At 37.1% G+C, this 18,586-nt stretch overlaps 2 protein-coding genes across 2 annotated transcripts in view; both read left to right on the forward strand.

Annotated features, from left to right (window-relative positions):
* Nucleotides 1-77: 77 nt before the first annotated feature.
* On the forward strand, nucleotides 78-4,046 carry antkmt (adenine nucleotide translocase lysine methyltransferase). Its single transcript, XM_043235850.1, has 7 exons — nucleotides 78-206; nucleotides 820-885; nucleotides 1,476-1,639; nucleotides 1,720-1,824; nucleotides 2,246-2,386; nucleotides 2,972-3,022; nucleotides 3,104-4,046. The coding sequence occupies exons 3-7, from the start codon at nucleotides 1,478-1,480 to the stop codon at nucleotides 3,293-3,295; spliced, it is 651 nt and encodes a 216-aa protein (XP_043091785.1). The 5' UTR covers nucleotides 78-206; nucleotides 820-885; nucleotides 1,476-1,477; the 3' UTR covers nucleotides 3,296-4,046.
* Nucleotides 4,047-5,626: 1,580 nt separating this feature from the next.
* The window catches only part of xpo6 (exportin 6), a 20,178-nt gene continuing 7,218 nt past the window's right edge, over nucleotides 5,627-18,586 (forward strand). The window contains exons 1-15 of the mRNA XM_043235088.1: nucleotides 5,627-6,099; nucleotides 7,570-7,660; nucleotides 9,674-9,786; nucleotides 10,916-11,113; nucleotides 11,190-11,349; nucleotides 11,441-11,518; nucleotides 12,520-13,006; nucleotides 13,094-13,220; nucleotides 14,961-15,070; nucleotides 15,176-15,284; nucleotides 15,377-15,469; nucleotides 15,712-15,781; nucleotides 16,719-16,878; nucleotides 17,454-17,546; nucleotides 17,636-17,783. Of these exons, the coding sequence (XP_043091023.1) occupies nucleotides 6,097-6,099; nucleotides 7,570-7,660; nucleotides 9,674-9,786; nucleotides 10,916-11,113; nucleotides 11,190-11,349; nucleotides 11,441-11,518; nucleotides 12,520-13,006; nucleotides 13,094-13,220; nucleotides 14,961-15,070; nucleotides 15,176-15,284; nucleotides 15,377-15,469; nucleotides 15,712-15,781; nucleotides 16,719-16,878; nucleotides 17,454-17,546; nucleotides 17,636-17,783 (2,040 nt within the window). The 5' untranslated portion in view covers nucleotides 5,627-6,096. The remainder of the gene's footprint in view (nucleotides 6,100-7,569; nucleotides 7,661-9,673; nucleotides 9,787-10,915; nucleotides 11,114-11,189; nucleotides 11,350-11,440; nucleotides 11,519-12,519; nucleotides 13,007-13,093; nucleotides 13,221-14,960; nucleotides 15,071-15,175; nucleotides 15,285-15,376; nucleotides 15,470-15,711; nucleotides 15,782-16,718; nucleotides 16,879-17,453; nucleotides 17,547-17,635; nucleotides 17,784-18,586) is intronic.

Raw genomic sequence — 18,586 nt, forward strand, 5'->3', positions numbered from 1 at the left:
TAATACAGTCATTATTATCATTGCATAATCATACGCATGCATGCATACATAACCTATCAATATAACGCGTGGGTAGACAAATGTATTACTTTTTTATTTTGTATAAACACGAGCTCAGTCGACGGACTTTTATTTTGACTTTGTCCGGAACAGGAAGTTGTCGTCCTAAACTCCGTTTAGCTTTAGAAATGTTCGTACCGCTGAAGGTTAGTTGATTGTTTACAAAGGTTGTACACATTTATATCCCTTTAACACACACTCCGTGCATGACTTTGTGACTGTCCGTCTGCATTATTAATATTTTGTAAAACTAAGGTCTTCGAGCGTTTCTCTTCTGACAAATGTTTATGTTTTGCTTTTTTTTTTGCACGGATCCGGTTAATAATGAACCCTTTAGCAATCATATGCGTGGAAAAGTAAGCTTCCTTTAGCATTTGGGTTTGCTTTACAACTGAAAAGACGTGCCAATAAAATGGTTTTACTGGAAACTATTTTGTTTGTGGAAAAAAAATATGTCAAAACATTAAACTCTGCAAACCAGTACTAGTTGTGCTGATAGAGTTGTCTCTGAAATACTGTATAGGTCATGATTGATTGTCAACAGCAACACACACACACACACAGTTAGGACTCATCTTCATCCACTAACAATGTAAGAGTGTAGAAGAACTGAGCAACCGAACGGTTCAGGACTTCTTTGTTCCTCTAAAATAATAAATAATGTGATTGCTTTGATTAAATACCCCGAAAAGTCTGCAACTTTACCTGATCCCTCACAAACGAAAACTGAATTGAATTTCTTCACCCTGCTACCTCCAGGTTCAAACCCGCACCTTAAACCACTAAGCCACTTTTCGGGAAACGGTTTATCTTCCCAATATTCAGGTATGTGCGTGACATGCAAATGGTTATCAAAAAATACTTGTTTCGTACTCATTTTGGCACCTGCTTTCGCTCAAACAAGTCACACTTACTCCCAAACTATGATTAAAGGCACAAAGACATGATTTCCATCATCCTTTGAGATCCTTTAAATTTATAGACAATTATCACACGTATGGATCATACGATTTTATCCCTAATTGTATTTTTCACTAATTTCCAGATGGCAAGCTGTGAAACATTTTGAATTTATCTTTGTGTCATTCTTTAAATCTTGTAAATATATGAAAAAAATCTAATATGAATAAAAAAATAAAATATAAAAATAAAAATAAATATAAAATATATATATAAAATAAATAAATAATAATTAAAAAGATATATATATATATATATATATATATATATATATATATATATATATATATATATATATTTATTATTATTATTTATTTTTTCATATTTACAAGATTGGGAGTAAGTACATATATATTAACTCTGCATCATAGGTAATTTTAGGCATTTGTGCAAATCAGGCTGTGTGATATGTTGTATAAAATATAGCGTGGTCATATGATTTATGATTTCTACAGCCATGGAGGACGACATACAGGAGGAGGTCCTTTCAGAGTTCAGAGAGAGGCGGCTGGGCGGCTGGCAGGTGCTGCAGCTGACGGCGGGCACAGGTTTGGCCGTCTATGCCGTCTGGGCAGGGATCCTGATGCCGGGGTTTCGTCGAGTGCCTCTCAAGTTACAGGTGAGGTCTGAGCAGCGCGTCTGTGTGGATGCCGCTCTCAGCGAGAGGTTTCTCAGCCTCTGACCCCTGCTGTGTCCCAGGTGCCTTATATGCCAGCGAGCAGAGCTCAAGTGAGTAACGTCATGACTCTCCTGAGGGACCGGTCTGGAGGCATCGCTGACCTGGGCTCAGGCGACGGTAGGATCGTGAGTGATGCTCTTACTAGTTCTGCTTCATAATGTTTTGTGGGTCTGTTGTACTCACCGATGTTGCATTTTATTTAAACAGTAACAGTATCGTTACAATGTTTTTCTATTTGAATATATATTAAACTGTAATTTATTCCTGTGATGCAAAACTTAATTTTTCAGCATCATTACTCCAGTCTTCAGTGTCACATGATCCTTCAGAAATCACTCTAATATGCTGATTTGCTGCTCAAGAAACATTTATTATTATTACTATCAATGTTGTTTCATGCTTAAGAACATCTGTGTGAAATGCTAATCTTCTGTAACGTTACTTTACCAAGACTTTTCATCCGTTTAATGCGTCCTTGCTGAATAAAAGCATTAGTTCAACCTTTTGAACAGTGAAGATGTTTAAGTTTGTTTTGATGGTGTGCAGGTGTTAGAAGCGTGTCGTCGGGGATTTTCTCCAGCAGTTGGTTATGAGCTCAATCCTTGGCTTGTTCGTCTTGCAAATTTTCTTGCGTGGAGAGCTGGACAACACAGAAGTGTTTCGTATCGGCGAGAAGATCTGTGGAAGGTATATCTAAACACACAAAATACTATATTAAGCCATATACGATAAACCATATTGTATACTGTCTTTGTTTATTATGTATAAATACACACACACATTCATTATATATTATATATTTTGAAAATATTTACATATATATATATATATATATATATAAATATTTTCAAAATATATAATGAATATATCTACACAAACATATATATGTAAATATTTTCAAAATATATAATGAATATATATATATATATATATATATATATCTATACAAACATATATATATATATGTATATATATTTTAATAGCATTTGTTTTTGATGTTATTTAAATAATATTATTTAAATAGCATCATATGTGAATATACATTTATATATATATATATATATATACACACACATGCATGTGTTTGTATTTTTATACACATAATAACTATACAAAGTACACACATATATTATGTAACAAAAAGTTTTATTTTGCATGTGATTAAGCGCTTTTGGCACAATTGTCATATCATACAAATTCTTATTTCTCATGCAGAAGCAAGGTATAATCGATGCACAGCATTGTGTATAATACCTGTATGTGTGTTTCCAGGTTGATCTTTCGACATATAAAAACGTGACAGTATTTCTAGCCCCTAGTGTGGTAAGTACAAACAGCGACGCCTAAATCGTTTATTAAGATTGACCACGAATGCCACCAAAGACGTTTTTCCTCCCTCATCAGTTAAGCCTTTTACAAAAGAAGCTACTGGCCGAGCTGCCTGAAGACGCTTTGGTTGTGGCGGGACGTTTTCCGTTTCCTGATTGGACGGCGTGCAAAGTCGAGGGTGAAGGCGTAGACCGGGCGTGGGCCTATCGCATGCGAGAACTGAGACATGGCCACCAATCACAAGACGAACACGAGAAGACCGGCTGAGAAACGTCTCAAAGCTCTATTTCGTATTCATTTTATCGCCTTTTATGCAATTCGGTTTTTAACGATTTCAGCTGTTTTTATTGTCGTCGAGAACAAAGCTGCTGTCTGTGGGTGTTCCTGAAAGGGTTCGAACCCGTGGATCACTTCCTGTTTCTTTATGTGACCTAGATAAGGTTATATGTGTGTGTGTGTGTGTGTGCAATATTTCTCTTTTACAGAAAAAAGGAAATAAAACACATTTATTGTGAGCGATCTTACCAAATGCGCAGTTTTGCACTCAATCTAAATTCTTACTCAACGTGCGCTCGAGATGATGGCTTGCATAATGCGAAGACGTTGAGAAAAACCACATTAAACAACCTGAAGAAGCTTCCCTTTCGTCTTCAGAAATAACAGGCGGCCGCAGACTGGTTCTCACAGAGCAGGAGGAACATCTACATGCAGAAGCAAAAAGCAAACAAAGCTTTGGTGTCTGTTATTCGACCTATTTTAATTTTGACAAAGCCGTGGCTCATGTGATACAGACGAGCCAAAATCTGTTCAGACGCCTTCGACATTTCTCACATCATCAGTGTTTCTGCTATAGTGGTAATATAATAAATGGTAACAAGATACTTGACGTGTCAGAAATTTAAGTAGATGATAACAATTTTGTTCAATCGATCACCAAACGTTGCTTAATTTTGTTCAGTCTGTGGTTTAAAAGGATCGCATTAGCAATAAAAAAATAAAATAAAAATTCTCAATTTTAGACACATCACTGTTTATTTTGTTTCAAAATATTGTGTCAAAAAGTATATCTGATGCCTTAATATTTTCGTATTAATACATTTGATAAAACATAACACCTTCATGCGTAATGCATTATAAACGTAGTTTTAATGCACTAATTATGCCTTGTAATGCACTTTATAATGCATCGTACAATCCCATGCATGATTGTAAAAACAGTTGTTGTTACACTATGCATTTTTAAACTTGGTTATAATTATTTGAAACAAGTATTAATATTTATAACGCGCTATGCCCTTTAATAACCCATTATGTTGTATTATCAGACATTAAGGGTCATTAGTTAACAAGAACAAATAATTAATCATTTTTTAATCTTAGTTAATTTGCTAATGCATTATTAAAATAACAAGTTGTGTTTGTTAATTAGTTAATGCGCTGTGAACTAATTGTAGGGGAAATTGATAAAAAAATCGTATTGATGGATGCACCGCAGTACATTCCTCATTTTTTTTTCCTTTTTAAAATAATAGTTAAAATATTTCTCCTTCGAAGTAATGTTGTTATGTCTGTGCACGTAACACTATATATATATGAAGTCTTAGAGTTTTAGGACGTGGGTCGCTCTCGCGAGGATCGTCGTGTTTGGGGGTCCGTGGCACGCGAGACTGAAAAGCTCTGCTTTGGCGGATGCCTGTGTAAAAATGAGGCAATACCTGCGCAGAGTGCATACTGTACTCGACATGTGTCTTGTTGCGGCCAGTTTCATCCGGCCCAAGATTAAGATTTCACTTCCGGTAGTTTAATGGGTAGAGCACATCGCACGACAAAAACAGCTCGCTCGTAATTATAGTTTACTGTAGAGCACGTATTTTCTTCCTCCAGGGGCGCTTGACGGCTCAGGGCACCTTATCCTTAATTGAGCCGCATTCAACTCTCAGGACGTTTTATGTCTTATTAGAGACATTGGTGTTATATTAATTATAATCACTTAAGTTACATTATTACAAATATGCGTGTCTGACACGCTAATGAAAAACTATACATCTAAAATTTTTTATAGTGGAATTTAATTTGAAACCTGATGAGATCTCACAAATGACTGTAACTGGTGCATTCTTAACAGCGCTGAGAAAAGTAACAGGTAACTTGTGGCGTCTAAAACGAAAGCAAAAACGGGTCAAATAAAATTATTTTAAAACTCTTTTAAAATGACTATTTAAAATTATTTATACACTGTATTGCAGTAAATAAAAAAAGAAAGTTATATGCTGACAAAACAACATTCCCTGCCAGACAAAAAAGGTATATAAATATTATGACAATGTTTTTTCTTATCTTATTCCAAAAAATGTGAAGTCATAAAATGCAAAAAAATTAGTTTTTAGTCCAAATCTTGTTCAAGCAGCCTTTCTAATAAAATAAACAGGTGCATAATGTATTGTTTGAAAAGCTCCTTCGTCAAATACTATTGAGACCTTTCACTCTTGACCAATCAGAGGCGCCTTGTCCTCTCGAAACCCCGCCCACTGTTGTGCCCGTTCTTTACGCCGAGTGCCTTTCTAGCCTCGCTCGTTTCTACTAGTTTGAGGAAGATGTCACTTCCGTTAGTTTAATGGGCAGAGGAGAGGAAGCTGCGAGAGGCCTGCACGCAAACAGCGATCCCACCAACCCAAGGAGTGGCTCTGTCAGTCTTCCGAGGGCTCAAAATAAAGCACCGAGCCCCGCACAGGGCTCCCGCCGCGCGAGACGTAAACAACAGAGTCGCGACATTTTTTTTAACGCCGCTGTTGCGTTGCTCTTCTCTCCGTTTCGCAGTAGTTTTGTGCGGTTTGCCGCCGCGTATCCGGCCAGCGTCGGCTCCAGCCTCTGTCCCTTTAGGCTCTCGCTAGATCGACAGTAATAACAAGTGTTCCGGAGCCAGTGACCGGGGTCCGCCGGTTGCGTGCGGGACAGCGATGCGGAATTTCGGTGCTTCCAGATGAAACGCAGAGGCCCCAGAGGAAGCATGAGCGAGCAGAACCAGATTCATCTCATAGTATAGCCGCATAAAAGCTCAGAGGCCTGGCATGGTGAGTCGGAATTAACGCAAATAAATGTTTGCTTAACCCATATGTTTTTTTTTCCTTATGCGAATGCGTGAGTTGTTTATATGTGCACCAGTACCTGAAAGATTGCAATGCTTTTGAAGCATCTGCGCTTCTCTGCCTCTTATTGCATTGCGCTGGAAGCCTTTATTCAGCGCAAGCGCGTCAAAACGCTTTGGTTCAGGTGCGTGTTGCTGTAATGTGATGTTTTGGGACTGGCAGATACGCGAAAGCAAACCAAAAGCAAGCTCCTCTGTCGTTCAGGAACCGCATCAGGTGATATTGGCGCAAGTGAAGCAGAAAGTGAAGCCTCTGTGTGTGTGTAACGGTGTCCTCTTGAGCTCTTGACAGTCTGAATGGTATGAGGAAATCAAAGGCAGTCTTCTGCTGCTGTGATGTCACGCCTGCACGCAACGTGTCGTGACTCATACGAAGAATTCAGAGCCCTGAGCATCAGCAGCAGCAGCATCATCATCTGCAGGCCACTTCCTGTACTCAACAAGCCTTTTTGCTCTTCTTTTTTCGTGAACGCACTCGCCCTTTTGTGTGTGTTTTGTGGGCAGGCGTGCGATGAAAAAGGGAACCGTCAGAGGAATGCAATATAATGCACTGTGCATCATCTTTAAGATCTTTGAGATACATTGCATGTTAAGGGTTTAAAAAAAAAAAAAAAAAAAATGGATAAAGGCGTAATAGTGCATTTTAGGGTTGATAAAAATGAACATGCCTGAAAAAAGAAGTAATTGTAAATGTATTCAAACTCGCGGCGTTCCAAACGTATGACAAAAAGATAATTGTCAGCTGGTTTTGGCCGTTCCGTTCTGTTTAAGTTAGCTTTGTATGAACAACAATGAAACACTGAGACGTAAAAAAAATAAATAAATCAAGGAATTATGTCCAACAGAAAAAAAGGTTACAGGTTTGGAATAAGGTTAAGAAATTGTGGCAAAATAAAAAAATTATTATAATAAAATTATTTATTATTATTATTTATTATTATTATTAATATTGATTACATTAGGATTTAATAATGAGAAATCTGTTTTATCTTATTTTATCTTATTTTTTTTATTTTTTTACTTAATTCTCCAAGTTCTAAGTATATAAGCTATTAATGTTTCCTCAAAGCAAATTGTCGCTTTGGCAACAAATGCATAAAACTAGCGAGCGGTAAAACCGTCTGATAAGAGTACATACGCCGTTTATTCGTGCTGCAGTGCACTCTGGGAGATTTCAAACTTTTAAATTGAAAACATTTGAGTCTAAATATATGACTGTCTGTACAGTAGATTCATTTTTGAGTCTCTCTGACTTTGTTTTGTAAACGCAGTGGGAGTTTTCTGTTTGATGCACTGCGTGTCTGTGTTAAAAGTTCAGATTGAAATGCCTTATCTTGTCGTATCTCATCTTTGTCGTCCCTCCCCCCCCTCATCTCTGTGTCTCTCTGTGCTGCAGGCGTCAGAGGAGGCCTCCTTACGGGCCCTGGAGAGTCTTATGACAGAGTTTTTCCACAGCTGCACCACCAATGACCGCAAGAGAGAGATTGGTGAGCATACGCCCGACACCGGCCTTCATACAGTTATCATGCCCCGGTTTGGAGAATCATCCTCTGTGCCGTTATACTCTGCAAAGGCCGGGACTTATTATGTCTGTGTCGTATCACGGGACGTTCGGTTTTCTTTCGTTTGACGTCAGTATCGCCATTAGCACCTACAGCTCAGCTCTTTTTATGTTTTAACCAAAATACTTCCTATATATATATATATTTCCACGCCAGTTATTTTAAATTGCATTTATGCTGAAAGCAAGAGCATACATATTTCAATTGGGAATTAAAACCAGTCTCTCATCGAAATTAAGCCGGTTTCGTGACCTGCCTTCATTTTGATCGATTTCTTAGGGGGAAAGAATTCCTGTGTGGCCTTGTCAAGTAAACGTACCTTGATTCGAGAATCTTTAAACTATTGGAAAAGCTGTATTTTCAAACTTTGAAGCGTTAAAATCTTCTCACGAAGCCTTAAGTTTACCTCATCGATCATAAGACCTTCAGGAGGCCTGTGTTTACATAAATCTTAAAGGCACGGCAGCTCAAATATGACCCGTTTAATTAAGTATTAGAGACAGACTGGAAAATAATATTGTTTGTTCTGTGAAGAATTGCTTGTGTTCTTCTAATCGCTGTGAATAAAAGACATCTCCTAAACGCAATACAAAATGTTGATGAAGAACTAAATTATGACTGCTTTGATGTATCGGTGCTTTTAAAATATATAAGCGAACAGCAAATAACCCTAAATTATCAAGCGACCGCTTTAAGTTTAAGGTTGTTAGTTTGTTTGAGAGAAATGGCCAAGTATTTACTCGTAATTGCTCCAAACACGCTGCGTTGAAACACAGGACTTGAAGTAATTGGTCAAGTGTTTCTTCATCAGGAAATAAATGGCTTGTATATCAGACCCTGCATGAGTCAAGTATCGCATTAGAAAGATTCCAGTTGATGCCGAAATGTGCATATATTGTCATTTTTACCTCACGGGAAAACCAATAATGCATTTATAATAAGTTAAGTTCACCCAGATGTGACCTTTTAAAATGGCTTGATTTATATTGCTTGTTTTATACTTAGTTCCGTAATAAGTTTAGTCCGTAATGCGATACAAAAAAATGATTTAAAATGTAGGTTGAGCATGTTCGTTCACAAACTGAAGGAAATATGAAGTGTGTTTTGTGTAGAAGCTGTTTAAGTGTAAGTCGGCTGCGCTTGCCTTGTCTTTCACCATGTTTCGCACTATGTTTTCAGACAAAACCATATTTTAATCAGCTTCGCATAGTTTTCGCTTCCTATTCGTCACCAGAGTAACAAAAATCTGTCCTATCTATAGAAGTCGTTCGGTTCCTCAAAGATGGTACGCCTATTGATTTTTAAGATACTGTAAGTGGATTCAGATCCAGTGTCTGTCAGTTTACCTGTTAACTCTTACCTGGTTTTACCAACTAGCGGTTCCCAAGGGGTAGTCAGTCTTACTTTTGTAATACAAATAAGTCCAGCTAGCTCTTTATTATTGATTTAATAGTAAAAGTTATAACCTGTCTTGATGGGGAAAAAAATATTTTTAAGACTAGTCTGAGGAGTTTATGCAATCTGCCCCAGGTTATTGCCAAGTACCTCTTGCTCACAAATGAATAATTTTTTTTTCTTTTGGTTAAAACTCTACTAGTTTTTGAAACGCTCATCTATGTAGGCGTGCAACAAACCATTGTTTTCCTTTTCATGCAAATATGCAGAACTTTGTGTACATACCGTCACTGGCTTGTCATGAAACTAGAAGTGAAGAGCAGCTCTAGTTGTGGGAACAGCCTTTATTTATGCTTACAGAAGGTGTTTCTTATGCCTGTGTAAAAAGTAATAACTTGCATGCTCCCTTTTCGTTGTGGTGCTCATGCTTACTAGAGATTTGGTGTTAAACTGCACAAATAAGAATATTTCCACAATTCAGTTGGAATGCGAATGCTTGTTTTTCTCTAAAATATGACCGTTTTGTTGTTGTTTTATTTGCAGAAGAGCTGCTGAACAGTTTTGCGGGTCAGCCCGGCTCGTGGAGGCACTGCCTCTACTTCCTCTCCAACAGCAGAAATGAATACGTCATGATGTACAGCCTTACTGTGTTTGAGGTAAAACGAACCCTTTGGCTTATTATTTTCCGCAGATTCACGCAAAGTGCCCTTATTGTGCCTTTTCCGACATCGCCTTTCGTGCAGTAAGTAATATAGCTGCATGTGAATGCAAACGATCTGCAAAGTTGTAAATCCGAAAGATAAAGATAAAGAAAGTTCTTGTTTCCCAAAATAAAGAATCGACTCCATGCAGCCTAAACAAGTCCTTAGTAAGTTCAGTCACAACGGACTGGGCCATTTGTCCAATCAGAGCACTGAAAAGTTTAAGGCTTTAAGTTTAAATTTAGATTAGGTCATTTAAATGCATATTTTGAGAAAACTCCTAGCATGCATGTAAATGTATAGGAGACTAACAAAATAACATTAGAAGGCTTAAAAATGGCATAAAAGGGGCACTTTAATCAAAACCCTGTTCAATTCACACGATATTAATCAAAACATTTGGAATTATGAATTATGTTAAAGTTGAAATGAAAGTCTCTTATGTCCCCTCAATTACAGACATCCAGTAAAAACAATATTAATAAAACAAAAAAAATATTGTGAAATATTATAATTTAAGTGAACAGTTTTCTAGTGTAATAATGTTTTAAGATGGAATTTATTTTTGTGAACAAAGCTAATTTTTCAGCGCCATTCATTTAGTCTTCATTGTCACGTGATCCTTCAGAAATGATTCTGATATGATGATTTGATGCTCAAGAAACAACTATTATCATTATTATTATTATTATCAGTGTTTATCTGTGTTTATTTCTAGTGGAAATGTCTTTGCTGAATAGAAAGTTTAAAAGAAAAACAGAATGAAAAAAAAAAAATTGTGTGTATTAAATATACTTTGTGGTAATATTTATTAGTCATATTGATTTTATTTTTGTTCTGGTTTCAGCTTAAAAAAAAAGCGTTTTTCATAGAAGCTTATTTTTATTAATGTAGTGCAATAATTATAGTTTTCAAGGGTATTTTTGTGGAATTTTCTTCATGCAAGATGCAACTATTTTTGTCTTTTTGATCTTTGAAGACGTAATTGTGTGTGTTTGAGTCACCCTTGTGCACATTAAAACGAGCACAAGCGTCAAAGACCTCTTATAGATGGTACACATGACAGTAAGTGTGTCCTTCGCAGAATCTTGTGAACAAGATGTGGGTCGGTGTAGCCAGTGAGGACAAAGCAGAGCTCCGTAGCTGTTTGCCCAAGCTTCTGCTTTCCCAGCATGCTCTGCTGCCTTTCTTCATCAGAAACAAGCTGTGCAAAGTCATCGTGGACATCGGACGCCAGGACTGGCCGATGTTCTACCATGACTTCTTCAGCAACACCTTACAGGTGCGTCTTGTCGTTTACCGCGATCTCACGAAATCTCATCGAAGCGATCTGACTCCGTCTCTCCGTCTCGTTGCAGTTGGTGCAGTCACCGTCTCTCGCGCCGCTGGGGTTAGTTCTGCTCAAGATGACCTCAGAAGAGCTGGTCTGTCCGAGAGAAGACTTGAGCGTTTCTCGTAAAGAGGAGCTGAAGAAACTCCTGCTGGATCAGATCCCCACCGTGCTGAACCTTCTGACTGGTGAGACGCTCGGGGAGAAGACTGCTAGGAAAATGTGTGTGATCTGACTGGGCTTGCAGCTTTATTTTAACGTAATCTCTTTGCCTCGCAGGTATTTTGGAGACGGTATGGGACAAACACAGTGTTACGGTCACCACTCCCCCTCCGTCCCCTACGTCTAGAGAGTCAGGTGAGCTTCTTTTAACACTGGTATGTTTTGAAAGGCGAGGTCTACATCGGTGGTATCGAGCGCTAATATAGGTTATTTTGAGGCAGAAAACTAGAATATAATGTGGTGAGTGGTTTATGATAGGTCAACAAATTGATAAAGTTGATATAACTTGGTAATGGGAAACATCGATTTACAGTAATGATGATAATAATATTTAAAAAAACATGTTGGGGTGAAAAATGTCAAAAATATTTAAGTGCTTTTATGACTTCTGCTTTTTTTTACCACTGCATTACATGCCTTTTGTATATTAGCTTGAGCAATTTATTGGTAATTTATTAAATTATTATTATGTGTGAAAAATTATGTAAAAATACTGTTTTTAATTATTTTAAAAAATTTAAATATAACCATAAAATTAAACGAGTATGCATGATTTAATTAGAATTAACAGCAATAAAAATAATTCTCTCTAGCTAATATAGTTCTGAATCATATCACTATTTAATAAGTAACAAAATTGTTGAAATAGTTTTTTATTAGTGGACTTTGAGTCAGTATAAAAATGTTAAAATCTATGTGTTCAAAAATAAATAAATTAAAAAGAAAACGTATGTGTGTGTGTGTGTGTGTGTGTGTGTGTGTGTATGTATGTGTAATATATATATATATATATATATATATATATATATATATATATATATATACACACATACATATATATATATATATATATATATATATATATATATATATATATATACACATACACACACATATATATATATGTATGTATGTATGTATGTGTATATATATATGTATATATATATGTGTATATATATGTGTGTATATATATGTATATATGTGTATATATATATATATATATATATATATATATATATATATATATATATATATATATATATATATATATATATAAAACATAATGGTCTCTTAGTAGTTAGCTACCAGTACGTGAGTTGAATGAATTAATTGCAGTCTATTGTTGTATTCTGTAGGCATTCTTTCAGGCGACAGCACACCGATGGTTCTGGAAGCTGAAAGTGCCGCTCTGTGTCTGCTAGCGTTGGAATGCTTGGCTCATCTCTTCAGCTGGATCCCTCTCTCCTCTTCCATCACTCCATCCCTCCTCGCTTCGATTTTCCACTTCGCCCGCTTCGGATGCCAGCAGCCAATCAAAACGAAACCTCTGCCCACTTCCAACGGAGACTCCGCCCCCGGAAGCCTCCCGGCCAATGGCGGCGGCGGCGGGGGCCACGGCAGGACTGGTCAGATGGTGGGCCACGCCGAGCGCGCCAGGCTGGGCGTCATGGCCATGAACTGTATTAACGAGTTAATGTGCAAAAACTGCGTCCCGGTGGACTTCGAGGAGTTTCTGCTCCGCATGTTTCAACAGACTTTCTACCTGCTGCAAAGACTCACAAACACGCACTCGCACACCAACACGCACACTATCAAAAGCAGGTTGCAGGAATTAGACGAAAGGTAAGAAACGGATGCGCGTGCTTCGAACTTTTAACTCCATTGATGCCGCTGCTTTTTTAACCCTTTCTGCCTGTCTGTCCCTCTCAGCTATGTGGAAAAGTTCACAGATTTCCTCAGGCTGTTTGTTAGTGTTCATCTGCGGAGGATCGAATCTAACGCCCAGTTTCCTCTAGTGGAATTTCTAGCTTTGCTCTTCAAATACACCTTTAACCAGGTAAAACACCTTCATTTAATGTTCCAGGAAGCACCGAGTCTAACTTACCATATTAATGTCTAATGATACTTCCTTTTGCTAGACTTTTGTTCACTCAAACCTTCCCCGTTTCTCTAATTTTTAACCCCGTCGCCCTCCTTTTTTGTTTTCAAACCAGTGAATATACCTGGTGTATAATTATTGACATTTTCCCAGACGTGACGGTTGAAAGTGTCTGTACTTGAAGGTGCTTTTTACTCCTCTCAGTGGCTTTGTCAGCATTCGGCCACAAGATGTGCGTTACCACGACTAATATTGAAGGTGCGATGACTTGAGAAACCAACATTTTGAGATACATTTGTGGTTAAAAGTTTGCACGCCTCTTGCGAAATATGCAAGATCGTAATGGCAAAGAATGAGAGATCATAAAAATCACGTTGTTGTTGTTTTATTATTTAATGCTAGGCATTTGAAAGTTTTAAATCATTTTTTTTTACTTCACGCAATGCTTAAAGTTTCAAACAGATAAAAATGCAAAAGAATATAGCAACATTTTAAAATAAGGTCTGATGAGTTAATTTTAGTTACTCTTAAAAAGTACAATTGTTGGTTCGTATTAGCTTGGGTTCGTTAAGTTAAAGCTTATTTAGCTAAACGTTATTTTAATGTATCAAATGTTGAAATTAGCTAAGATTAATGGCAGTTTATAATTTAGTTTTAACCAATGGAGCCTTAATGTGTAGGGTGACCGAAAAATAAAGAGTGAAAACATTCAGACATTATTTAGGACATGTTGTAGTCCAGATTAAATGCTGAAAGGTTTGAAAATAAGTATTTAAGTATTCAGTGCTGTGATGAACAACTTTTGAGAGTACAAAAATATGAATGCTTAATCATTAAAATACTGGTTACCGGGGAAACGACTGCATTTGTGCTGTTGCTATAGCGCCATTAAGTGCATCTCCTTCACTCGTTCTGCCTTCTCATCCGTGTCAGGCTTGTTTACTTCAGAGCGCACGTGCCTCTAAAGCATTCAAATGCATTCAAAAAAATCTGAATAATTTAATGCACAAGTATTTTACAGCGTCTATGACAACCGTTTTGTGCATGCTCATATCGCTGATATGTACCTCCTGAATGAGCTGAATAATATTCCGACATTTGTGCTTTTAAGCCATCCAAAACAAAAAAACAACAACAGAATTTTACATTTATGCAGCTTTTGTGATCCTTATTTGGTTAAAATGATTAACACCTTCCATATTTTGCAAAGGCTATGCAACCTGTTCAGAACTGTATAAGACACCAATTTGATGCAGGCTTTTCAAACAGACTTACCATATAATATCGGTAACGTTAATAGTAAGTCAGTTTTTGCAAACTCATTTCAGTAGTTATTTAAATTTAGCTTTTTTTTTTTTTTTTTTAAACAAAGTGAACGCTGTTTTTTTAATCACTGGAGTTGTCACTCTACACAGCAGCTGAGATATTAATCGTCATAAAGCTTTTGACATTACCCAATTATAGCAATTGGTGTGTGCATCGAATCCTTAAAGGGATAAAATTATGGTACAAAAAGCACTTTTAAGTTATGACGGTTTTTGATACATTTTTTTTTAACATTTAAAAATGCGACTCAAGAAGCATTATAAAATAAAAATGCTCATTTTGACTGTTAAAAAGAGTTTGACTCGGCACTAATATTTTTTAACTTCCGTCTTTCGCGCACCGCCTCACTTAAATGCGTTCAATTTGTTGTAGCCGAATCATGAGGGTTATCTGGCCTGTCTGGATATCTGGAGCATATTCCTGGACTACCTGACCACCAAGATCAGAAGCCGATTGGCTGACAGCGACAGTGTCATTAACAGGTGCGTTTCTGTGGACTTTATGTGTGCCCCAGAACTGAGTTTAGGTTGTATTAAAAACATTGCAGTAATCTGTGTGTGTGTGTGTGTGTGTGTGTGTGCGAGCAGGTATAAAGACGCTCTAGTTCTGCTGCTTCGTGAAGTTCTTAACAGGATCCAGTTCAGGTTAAACCAGAGTCAGCTAGAAGAACTCGACGACGAGACCCTTGACGATGATGTAAGAATCGATCAAACTTACGCCGAAGCATCGATGTTGTTCTGCTCAATTTTTTAGAACTTTTTTTTTTTCCTCCCCTCTGGTCTCTATAGCAACAGACGGAATGGCAGCGATACCTGCGTCAGAGTTTGGAAGTGGTTGCCAGGGTAATGGAGCTGCTGCCATCCCAGACCTTTTCAGTTCTGGTAGGTGTATCTGAGTGGGTGAGCGCGAACATCCTCGCTCTCTTTTGTACTCAAAACAATTGAGTCTTCATTGGCAAGTGTAATGGACTATTAATATGGAAGCTAATCAGATTTTAAAAACCCAGATGCAATAATGAATCAAGTTTTTGAGCTGTCAGTGATATATAGGCATGTCATTTTGCATTTTATTTTATATAAATAAAAGGGAAAATGATAGGTTTTTTTTATGTGTGTGTGTTTAGTTTCCTGTGCTGCAGGAGGATCTGGACATTTATCTTGGGCTGCAGCAGTTTATCGTGAGATCAGGAACAAGTGAGTTTCTCTTCATTGTTACAATCTGAGTTTTATAGATGGCTTTGTTCCAAATCCTTTAGAGCCGCACGGCCAGGTAATGCATCTAGGTTTCCAAATGCAAATACTATTCCGTTTAAGAGACTTTGTTTTGGCCAGATTTGATTGCACACATGCGTCATAGATAAGGCGATCCCAGAATGCATTGCACAAAGCTCAGTGAAAAATTCCATGCAAGATGCTGTCATATTTACTCAGTATCCACTTAATGTACCGAACCTTAAAGAGGAACATGGTAGCAATTTGATATCTTTGGCAACTTTGCTTGTTAATCAGGCAGTAACTTGTTACGTACTTATTACATACTTATTACATACTTATTATGTACTTATTACATAAATATTCAGCTATCTACTGTGGGGAATTTCACTTGTTACTTTTTTGACCTGAGAACTCGTTTTGAATGGAGGCATGTTTGAGTGAAGTCTGTACAACTACACATAAGATAAAATACAAAATAGGAAGTTCTACTTCACACTACACACTAGCGTTGGAAAGCTTGTGGTTGAGATGTTTTTTGTTGTTGTTGTTGTTTTTTGTAAACGGTAATGTTTTGAAATATATAATTGTGCTTTCTGTTTGAATTATATTTTAAAATTTAATACATTTTTGTAATCAAAGCTGAATTTTAAACCTCATTACCCCAGTTCGGTGTCGCATGATCTTTCAGAAATCACTCTAAGGTGATGATTTGCTGCTCATATTATTAATATTTGATATTATCAATGTTAAAAGTGCTGCTCTATATATATATATATATATATAAAGCAGCAAAATACCCTGATGGTTATTATAGAGAAGCTTCTGTTCTCATGTGGCTAGTGAGCTGCTGTCAGCTGTTATTGAGTGGTTTTGCACATTTGTGTGTGTGTGTGTGTGTGTGTGTGTCTGAGAGCAGGTCGCAGGCTGAACATTACAGCGGAGGCCGACTGCAGAAAGCTGCACTGCGCTCTCAGAGACCTGAGCTCTCTTCTGCAGGCCGTGGGACGTCTGGCCGAGTTCTTCACAGGGGACGTTTTCACCGCTCGCTCTAACGACGCCCTCGCCATCGTACGGAGGTCACTTCCTGATTCCCAATTCCTCTTTTAACAACAGCACCCCCTCCTTATGCATTTGTTTAGTGTCCTCGTTTTTCACCTCATTTTCTACAGTTTTCCAAGTCAAACGTGTTAACGTTAATTTAAATGAATCGTTAAATCAAGTTGTGTAATCGCATAAGGCCGTACTGACCATAACTTAAATACTTTTTTTGTTATACTGTTCAAGTTGTGAAAGATTTTCATGGCTCCTTTTTATTTAATTTTTTTTATTTTATTATTTGTAGACATTTATATGACTTTGTTTCCATTATACGTTACTATTAAAACATGGCTAAAATAAATAATTTACTTATTTATTTTAATGAAAGAAAAACAGAAGTTTTAGTTTTATTTTCACATTCTAAAAGCACTTTTTTGTTTTGGCCGAGACGGGGAGGGTGTGAAAGTGATACGCAATTTACATTTTTTAGATAAACATAATGGTAAACGTTTAGGAATGAATAGCTTGAATTATTAATACAGAGGTGAGTGCTGTTTGTTCAAATGTTACTAGCTGACTAATATAAGTGATGGCATGGTGTTTCTCCTTTCAGATTAGTGGAAGTGTCTTGTTACGGTTCTCAGATCAGCCTGTATGATGTAGAAATGGCTGTACCTTCAGTGCTCAAACCGGACCTTATAGACGTGTAAGTGGACGTCAAAGACTCTGTTCAGGGTGCTGTTTGCCATCTCTTAACATAACGTTCAATTGTTTGTGATCATCTGTGTTTTGCAGCCATGCGCAGTCATTGGCTGCTCTGCAGGCGTACTCTCATTGGCTGGCACAGTTTTGCGGCGAGGTGCAGCGACAACAGGATCAAACGCAATTTGTGGACCTCATCACGTCGAGCATGGCCGCCACGACCCCTCTCATCAATGCCAAGGTGAGCGTCGTCTTCAGAGCTCGTTTAAAACACTCAAAACATGTTTTTGTCTCTATATGCATATCATATGCAAATACACACGTGAATGTGGTCAGTCGGTTTTGGGTTTTGCTGATAAAGTTAAGGCAGTAAACGTTATTGTGCCAAAATAACTATTTTGTGATTTTTAACGAAAGTGTGTGCTTCTGTTTTTCTGAAAATGTCATATTTAGCTCAGTTGAAGTCGTAATTATGACATTTGGTGCATTCTAGTCATTTTGTTGTTGCAAGATGGCAACATATTTGTTGTTGTTGTTAACAAAATGAAGGTGCAGTAAATTGAATTGTCATATCTAAATTGTATCACAACACTGTATTTTATACGTGCAACTTAGTTTTACTGTACATGTGTACAATATGAATTATTTGAACAAATTCTAGTCAATACAGACACTGCATCCATTGCTTGAGTTTCCCCAATAAGCAGTTCAGGACATTTAAATATAAACAAGCCTAAAATACATTGGGACTCTTATTTTAAAACGGCAGTGCTTTATCTCCAGCTGCTCATTCAGAAATACGAGGGGTATAATATTAACTTTTATTTAAAAATAAATGCTGTTCTATTCAGAGGATCCTGGAGAAAAAAACAAAAACAAAACAGTTTTCAATTACAACTGTATATGACACTAATAATAGTAAGAAATGTATGTTGAGCAGCAAATCTGTATATTAGATTGATTTCTGAAGGAGTAGCAAAGTTATTTTAAATTGTAGCGGTTTCACAATATTACTGTTTTACTGTATTTTTCAACCAAAATATC

This window comes from Puntigrus tetrazona, chromosome 3 (genome assembly GCF_018831695.1).
Source record: "Puntigrus tetrazona isolate hp1 chromosome 3, ASM1883169v1, whole genome shotgun sequence".
NCBI classification, from domain to species: domain Eukaryota; kingdom Metazoa; phylum Chordata; class Actinopteri; order Cypriniformes; family Cyprinidae; genus Puntigrus; species Puntigrus tetrazona.